Source organism: Gavialis gangeticus, unplaced genomic scaffold (genome assembly GCF_001723915.1).
Source record: "Gavialis gangeticus isolate Ggan-Ray unplaced genomic scaffold, GavGan_comp1, whole genome shotgun sequence".
Classification (NCBI taxonomy): domain Eukaryota; kingdom Metazoa; phylum Chordata; order Crocodylia; family Gavialidae; genus Gavialis; species Gavialis gangeticus.
Genome location: NW_017729000.1, coordinates 42,481,725 through 42,490,431, shown reverse-complemented (window position 1 = coordinate 42,490,431; position 8,707 = coordinate 42,481,725). Strand labels below are relative to the sequence as shown.

Sequence of the window (8,707 nt, the reverse complement as noted above, 5' to 3'; positions counted from 1 at the left end):
GGGAGAAATTTTTTTAGTCCCTGATATGAATTGTTAAAGAGCTTCCTACTTCACTTATTATTACAGCACCCCCAGAGGATACTGAAAGGTATTTGCCCGCTGCTTTCTTGATGGCACCGTGTGCTGTTAGTGTGAGCCAAGAATTAACAGCTCATTTTCTGCAGGATTGGACAGCCATTTTTTTCTTGCGTTGACTCTGCAGATGAAAAAAAAAACAGAGGGATTGTTGCAGACAAAGCTAGAGGACAGCTCCCTCTGAGTGTGCTTTTGCTTAATTGCAGCCTTGCCAATACTTGCAAGTTATGTGTCAGTTATTTGAATTAAGTCCTTTTTCATCCTGGTCATGATTCATGGGACAAGACTGAAGGAGAGGCAGCTTAACACGGCTGCGTGCTGCCCCCCTCTGGTTAGTGAGAGGACGGCTCACATCGTATCTGCGCACGCGGGTGCATCTCGGCGGGAAATGGAAGCTGTGCCGTGTCTGCATGCACGACGGACAGGGGATGGCCGCTGGAAAGGGCTCCTGGCCGCAGACGTACGGGGCCTTCCCAATTCGGACTCCCAGTCGTGTGAAACGCCCCAGCTGTACTGGAGCGGGAACGCCGCAGCTCCGCGCACGGGTCGGGACTGCGGGACCTGCTGCAGCGCTTACGCGCTACCTGGCCCCGAGCACGTCCCTTGGGCCAGAAGGGGCGCTACTCCCTCCCCACCAGCACCCTCCCTCGTGACTCTGACTCAGTTGCCCAGCGCGCACGCGCGTTAACTCCACCCCCGGCGCAGGCGCCCTGCACTCGGCGCACGTGGGCGCCCCGGACCTTACAACGGCACATGCGCAGTAGGGCCAAACGGGAACAGCCCTGTCTTTGCCTCGCTTGCGCATGTGCGAAGTGGGGAGGGTGGTGTTTGAATCCAACCCACGCAGGCGCAATACACCCGCTCTGACGCAAGACCTCTGCAATCTTCCTGCGCTGCAGCCCGTCCGACCTTGAGGGCGTATTTTCACTCAGGACCCCGGCTACCTTAGCGGTGCCTGTGCGGAAAGCTGCTCGCGGATCAGCGAGGCGGAGGGGGCCTCACCCACAGCAAGGGGCAGCTGGTCGGGGGAGGCAGTGCTCGGTGCTTCTGCTGGGCGTTTGTTGCGGGCCAAGGGTGGAGGTGGTGCTTTGCCATCAGGCGTTTGGCAGGGGCAGCCCGCCGGGTCCTGCCCCTTCCCCACGTGAGAAGAGGTTCTAGAAGAGCCGCGAGCCGCCCAGTACCGCCGCCGCTGCACTCCTCCTCCTCTCCGACCGCCGCCATCGCCATGCTGAGTGCCCGCCGCGCCGTCGCCCGCCTCCACCTGCTGCTGCTGCCGGGTCCCGCGACCCCCGGCCTCTCGCAGGTGCGCAGCCTTCGCGGGGAGGCCCAGCAGGGCCGCGCTGCGCGGGAGGCAGGGCCGCGCTCTGCGGGGCCGGGACCTGCCTCGCCTTCCCGCGACCTTGCTGGAGCCGCTTCATCTCCCTGCCGCCTTGGGGGCAGGATTGCCCCGCGGCCGGGGTGAGGGAGCCTGGGCCCAGGCTGCAGCCCTGGCGGAGCTGCGGTTCTGGCTGGCAGCCGGAGGGTGGAGGTTCCACGAGGGGAAAAGCACGTGGCCGATGGTGGATGGGACTCGTCCTCCCAGGGCCGAGGTGCTGTCTGGGCCTGCGTGAGCTGAGGAGTCTGGTTTGCTCCCGCGTGGTCCCGAGTGAGTGCGCTGTGGCGGATGCCCGATGGCTGGATTGCTTGACGCCTCTTTGTTCTTCCTGGTCCCTTGCACTTGCACTAATAGGGCAGGGAGCCTTTGAGGAGCTGCTCTTAAATCCAGAGAAGTGAGGGTGTTGATTGCACTTGCAGGTTCCTTTTTGTGGTTGAAGCAGTTCCCTCAAAGAGTAAATTTAAGCTTTCTCTCAGTATTAAAGTGAGTTTTGTCTGGCTTTGTAATGAAGGTCCTGAATAAGGAAGCTAAAAAGTTTAAGCACAGACAGACAAAATATTATGTCCACTTTGTGGCAGGGGAAGTTGCTGAACACAAACCTTAAGGAATTTAAAGTTAATAATCCTCTCAGTAGAGGCTTTTTTCACTGATTTAACCCCAACCTAATTCCTTATTTTGTACACACAAAATACTGTGATAGACCCTGCCCATTGCCTTTTTTTCCTCACATCGGGATCAGGTAGGTGTTAAACAAGGGGAACCTCTGTTCCCTGAACACAGTATGTGAAGACAATCTTTTGTTTCCACTCATAAGGATGCCTACTCAAATGCTAAAAGTGAATGTGTCCCATCCTTTGAACTCAGTTCACAAAATGAACTGAAGGATTGTTGGTAGTGAGTCTAATAATGCCTCTGAAAAAAATCAGTTAATATTTCTTTTGCTGTTATGGGACACTTATATATTTTTAGCCAGTTTCCCATAATTTATGTCCGGTCATAGCAAGGATCTGCTGAGCAAATCTGCCAGTCCAGGTTAATATAGGTCCCTTTCCATATCAATTAACAAAAACAAAAAAGATTAGGTCAATACTACTTGTTTTGTGGATATATGATGTTATATTGAAATTGTCCTTGGTTTCCCATTTGGTTTAAAAAAAATAATATTAAAGATAAAATGCAAAGTTAGTTGGATTAAAGATATTTCAACTTCTATTATTATATGGTAACATTGTTTTGTTTTTAAAATACCAGATGTGATCATCAGAAACAAAATTAAGCTCTTACAATTCTATTGTGATTTTATTTTATAGGCATTCTGGAACGGTCTCAGTCAGAATGTCCTCAGAACAGTATCACATAGACAATATGCGTAAGTATTCCCTTTTTTTAGTAATGGAAAAAAAACAAACAGGAAAAAGCCTAAAACTTGATGCATAAATGGACATGCTCTAATAGTCTCAGTCAGCTGTATGTATAGTTAGCTCAAAAAAAACTGCCGAGACTTCACAAAATTGCAATTGCTGGCACTGAAGAATATGAAGCTTAACAACAATTTTTTTTCTGTACACTATAAGTTTTTACATCTCAAGGTTCTGAACAAAAACCTATTTGAGCCCAAAAAGTTATTAAATGAAGTCAAACAATCTGTCAGTTGGTCTCATTGGAATCAGTAATGACTGATTTACACTGAAGATTAAACAAATAAGTTTAACTTAATGAAAGCCATGCATTTTGACCCTAATAGTTAAAAGGGTTGCAAACTGAGATTTTCAGTAAAGTGAATTGTACATAATAGTGTATGTACTAATGTGTAAACCCTCCCTATATAGGCTCACTGCAGTTGAATAAATTATTCTAGTCATCACTGACAGCGTGTTGTCAAGTACATTCTTCCTTGACTCCACATCTTCTGAGCCCGTATACATGCACAGATAGCCTTGCTGTGAAGGAAATTTAAATTCTAATGGAGAATTAACAACACCTTATTATAAAGGATGAAAAAACCTTCACTAAATTAGATTAAAAGTGTTCAATACCTCTCAAATCACAATCTCCCTAGAATTAACTTCCTTCAGAAATACTACTCCTATTATGAACCATAGGGGCTTAAATGTTTGTATGTATTATTTCAAAAAGAAAGCTAGCTGTTGCTCCTAATATTCCAGGCCCAGGGTAATCGCAAAGCCTAAGTTGATCCTTTTATCTGTGGGATGCACTTTTTGCCCTACTTAGTGTTGCCTAGTAAACAGAAATGGGCGTTTTTATAGCATTTTATCTTCAGGCAGTTGCTTCTAAAGCATGTCGCAGCTCACTTGATACTATGATCTCCCAGTTTATTTTACTTCTACCACCCCCATTGAGTTCTAATATTAACCATATACCTTTCAAGGGTGCTGCAGGATGCCATGCAATGTTAGCCCTATTAGGTGTCTAAACATTCACAAAGATGAACACAGAGATTGCAAATAGGAATCTGTAGTGTTGAAATCATCTGATCCGTTAGCCTTTCTGAGTTCTTTGCAACAGAAGAACAGTTTTCTTTGTTTTCTGCAGTTAAAAAAATGAGTAAAAACTAAGACCTGGCATTTTCTGAAAGGTGCCTTTAGTCTAAAAAGGTTAAAAACCATTGGTTTAGGGGAATAGTCTTCTGCATTGGAATTTGTAATCAAAACTAGGTGCATGATTGACTAAAAAATTTTGAATAGAAATCAAAGTGATCAGTCTTCTACTTCAGAACAATATTACTTCAATGTACTTCAATCAGCAGAAGTAAGGCCTTGCACATGAAATGTTTGGGGAGAATAGAACTGTTTTGATGTCTGTTTTAGAGACAGGCTCACTGGTATAGATTCCTAATGTTTAAAGCAAGGTGCTAGGAATTGGTGAAGACCAGTACAGGCATACCTCGGAGATATTGCGGGTTCGGTTCCAGACCACCACAATAAAGCAAATCGCAATAAAGCGAGTCACACGAATTTTTTGGTTTCCCAGTGCATATGTTACGTTTATACTATACTGTAGTCTATTAAGTGTGCAATAGCATTATGTTTAAAAAAAAAAACAATGTACATACCTTAATTAAAAAAATACTTTATTGCTAAAAAATGCTAACCATCATCTGAGCCTTCAGCGAGTCGTAATCTTTTTGCCGGTGGAGGGTCTTGCCTCAATTTGTAAAAAACGCAGTATCTGCGAAGCGCAATAAAGCGAAGCGCAATAAAACGAGGTATGCCTGTATATTTAACCACAGAATAAAGAAATAAAATAGGGATTGGATGTATTACAAGTAAGAAATGACCAGATCTAATACAGAACCATGTAGTATAGCTTTATTTTTTCACCTGCCAATAGAAGTGACTCCTTCCCCCCCCGCCCTCCCATCTCCAGTGTAGGGTGTTTTTTAGCTTTCTCAGTCTTCCCTGGCAATAAGCCCTAACCTTTATCTTAAATATTCTTTGCAGCTCAGAAGCAATCAAGGGGGCCGTTATTGGCATTGATTTGGGCACAACTAACTCTTGTGTGGCGGTTATGGAAGGAAAACAAGCAAAGGCAAGTTACTACCAACTACTAGTGCAAATCAGGATTTCTACTGTTGCAGACCATTTTTCTTAGTTACAGCCTGTCACTTTTTCTTACTTAGGTGCTAGAAAACTCTGAAGGTGCCAGAACAACCCCTTCTGTTATAGCATTTACAACTGATGGTGAGCGATTGGTTGGGATGCCAGCTAAACGGCAGGCAGTCACTAACCCACACAATACATTCTATGCTACCAAGCGTCTCATTGGGAGGCGCTATGATGATCCTGAAGTAAAAAAAGACATGTAAGTAAAATACCCATCATTTCCCTTTTTTTGAACAGGGTGCAGCAAATGCATGATCTCAGCCATAATTAATCTAGGTGGTAGAAAAGTGCTGTTTGTACTTAGTGGCACTTGGAATGTGTACTTTGTGATGTGTGAGCTAATCACTCATGTTCCCCAAAAATGTATCCAGATTTCACTCCATTTATTGCTGACCATTTTTAGGTCTTCAGAGGCATAATCATGAATGTAACTAGCTGTTTTATGGTGGACCTAGTGCTTGAACTACATTGGCACAAGGGGTTGATCCAGGCAGGGTATGTGCTACCAGACTTACCCTGGATGCTGGCTCCTGGGGCCGGTCTGGATTGGGCCCACAGACTGGACCCATGCACAAAGGAAAAGTGGACAGGAGAGTATGAAGCTTAATGGACAGAGATTGGAGTATATTTGAAGTACTAGGACAGAGAGAATGAGGCAATATCGAGCTGCACTGGCACAGGCAGCGTCCCAATTATTTGTCTTACATTTGAGTAAATACTTCTCTCTGGAAGCTACCAGACAGTGACAATCCATTTATTAGGGAGGGGGCAAAGGAGTAAGTCAGTTGACCCTGAACTTAACCAATGACCTTGGCTTAAGCTGGTGTCAGGCTGTTAGTCCAGCCAACTTTGCTTAGTATTGTCCTTTCTTTGCAGTAGCTGGGATCTGGAATGTTAGTAAATGACATAGAAATTGCACCATCAAAGCTGAGGCTGAATATAGGATGTTTTAAAATGCTGCAGCAACTAAAATTTGCCTGTCTCAGGTTAATAATATTGGGCTGTATAATATATTCAGTATCAGTTATACAGCATTGTTTAAGCTGTGAAATTCTTGTGTTGCAGTAAAAATGTTCCTTTTAAAATTGTCCGTGCGTCCAATGGCGATGCCTGGGTAGAGGCTCATGGGAAACTGTATTCTCCAAGCCAGATTGGTGCCTTTGTGTTAATGAAGATGAAGGAAACTGCAGGTTTGTATGATGAAATGCAAGAGTGTTTGATTTGTTTGAACACAAATATAACCACAGTATTGGTAGCAGGAGCTTGGCAAATCTGTTGTGCAGTCACAGTAATTTCCCTCATGTAGATGCTTGCTGATTCTGTGGTCTGTGGTGGATTAGGTTATGTGGGGTAAGTTATAATAGCTTAATGGAGGTTGAAAGGCCCTTAATTTCATATTGACCCAGTCAAGGTGTATGCTGTACTAGAACTGAGGTAAAGCATATTACTGAAGCTGAATACAGCAGTTAAGTAGTTCAGTTAGGTATCTGCAGGGGTTCCTCCCTCACAGTGCGCTGTTCTGAAGCTCTCACTTGAAGTTTCTCTCAGTATGCACATAGATTTGTCTGATTTCAAGTATCTGGAATGGTATGTCTCTTCAGTGGGTTTTTTTTTTTCTTCTTGCAATCCACCTCCCAGGAACCTGTGTTCATGTCATATTTCAGTGGCTGCTGGGTAGGTTGGGCTCTGGGTACACTCAGCAATTACTTGGCTTCCAATTCTAGAAGGGTTAAATGCCCTTAATTATATAATGTTTTAGCTCCCTATTCTTGCTCTTCACTGCATTCCTGTACAAGCTGAGCTCTGCCAGGTCATCTTACATGGCAACCATGCTTCCTAAATGACTTTTGAGGGCTGGTTTTTCTCTAGCTGGCAGATGTTCTAAATGGTCCTTGTTCATGGCTTGAGGCTCTCCTGCCTAGCTAGTGTGGAGCTCTGTCAGAGAAAGGTGGGATGATCAGTTTAGTAGACTTTCTCAATCACTATCATTATCTCAAGGTAAACCCCCGTGGATGGTGATACAGTGCAGTGAGACTGTGATAATTTTACATCTAGTCTAGGATTTGTGACTTCTGATCAGTAGTTTGGGTTTTAAAACATTCATGTACCCCAATATAAAGGCTGCTTGCAGACATTAAAAGAAACCCAGTGCTTTACTTTTGCTGGACTCGCTTGGGAGCATGCCGAGTTTTTAAAGTAATGTCCAGAAGAGGCAGCACCTTAATTGGACCTGGCTCACCTGATGTCTTTATAGATCGGATGCGTTAGTGGGACTCTTGGTGCTTCTGTTTAATAGCTGATTGATTCAACTTTATATAGAAGTGCCAAAAAGCCCCACTGAAGTGCCTGATCTATACAGGTGCTGTGGAGCCAGGCATGCTGCGGTTTCCAGTAAAGTGTGGTGTTGTTTTTTGATGTTTGGTTTTCTTTTTTACATTTGCAAGTAGCCAAAGTGTTCAGCAAGGTGAAACAGTAGGCATGTGTTGTATTTACATGCAAAGATCACAACCTTATGGTTGAACTGTTAACTGCCCACGTCTACTGAACAGAGGCTGGAAGGTGCAGGTGCTTGAACAGATTCACTTGAAGGTCCTGACCACCTCCAGGTTTTGGGAACAGTATTGTTTGGCTTTGTAGAGGAGCCCTCTTCTACATTGGTCTGCTCACACTATATAGTCAGCACAAAGGCTGTATAAATTACACTTGAAAGGGATGAAATACTCTGAGAGCAAAGCAAATAGTTAGGCATTGGAACACATGTAGAGTGGTTGTGGAATCTCCATCCTTGGAAGTTTTTCAAGAGCACGTTAGATGAGCACTTGAGTAAGATGGTTTACATAGGAATGATCCTGTCTTGAGCAGAGGGGTTGGACTAGACCTCCTGACGTCCCTTCCAGCCATTTTTGTGATTCAGTTAAAATAATGCTTAGAGGTTGAGAACCCTTGAGATGAGCACTATCCCTCCAAAGACCTGAATATCTTAAAGTATGCATTTAGTGATGGAGTATGGAGTGACTTCCACATGAGGAGAGACTAAATAGGCTAAGACATTTTAGTTTGGAAAAGAAATGATTAGGGGGTTGGGGAAGTGTGACAAGCTTAAAATATGATAGTGCAGAGGAAGTACGTGTGGGTTTGTTGTTTATGATCTCTTTAAAATATTTGAACTAGGGATTATATGATAAAACCCTTAGACTAAACTTCAGACCAACAAGAGGAAGCTTTTTCATGCAGTGTATAATAAATTTGTGGAACTTGTTGCCACAGGTTGTTGTGGAGGGTGATAGTTTAACTCGGTTCAGAAGGGGATTGGACAAGGTCATGTAGGAAAGGTCCATCAGTAGGTACAGGTTTCCCTCGATTTTACGCAGGTTCTTTATACGTTAACTCACTCTTACTCAATGAGCATATTTAGACCCATAATTCGTTATATGGAAGGTGAATTTGCCTTTTTAATGTGATCAGCATAGATGCTCCCCACCCACCCACGTAAGTCGGGGGGGGGAAGGGGAAAGGGCCCTGGCCCCACTCTAACCCCAGCCCCGGCTGCAGCGACCCCAGGAGTGGCTGGCACCAGCTGCTGGGCTGCACTGCGCTCCACCTGTCTCTTCTTCCTGCCCTTTTGCGCCCCCCC

The 8,707-nt window shown here is 44.6% G+C and overlaps 1 protein-coding gene across 1 annotated transcript in view; it reads left to right on the top strand.

Annotated features, from left to right (window-relative positions):
• The first annotated feature begins 1,228 nt into the window (after positions 1–1,228).
• Positions 1,229–8,707, top strand: part of HSPA9 (heat shock protein family A (Hsp70) member 9) — a 41,819-nt gene continuing 34,340 nt past the window's right edge. Inside the window, exons 1-5 of the mRNA XM_019506548.1 lie at positions 1,229–1,378; positions 2,761–2,819; positions 4,912–4,999; positions 5,091–5,272; positions 6,139–6,263. Of these exons, the coding sequence (XP_019362093.1) occupies positions 1,301–1,378; positions 2,761–2,819; positions 4,912–4,999; positions 5,091–5,272; positions 6,139–6,263 (532 nt within the window). The 5' untranslated portion in view covers positions 1,229–1,300. The remainder of the gene's footprint in view (positions 1,379–2,760; positions 2,820–4,911; positions 5,000–5,090; positions 5,273–6,138; positions 6,264–8,707) is intronic.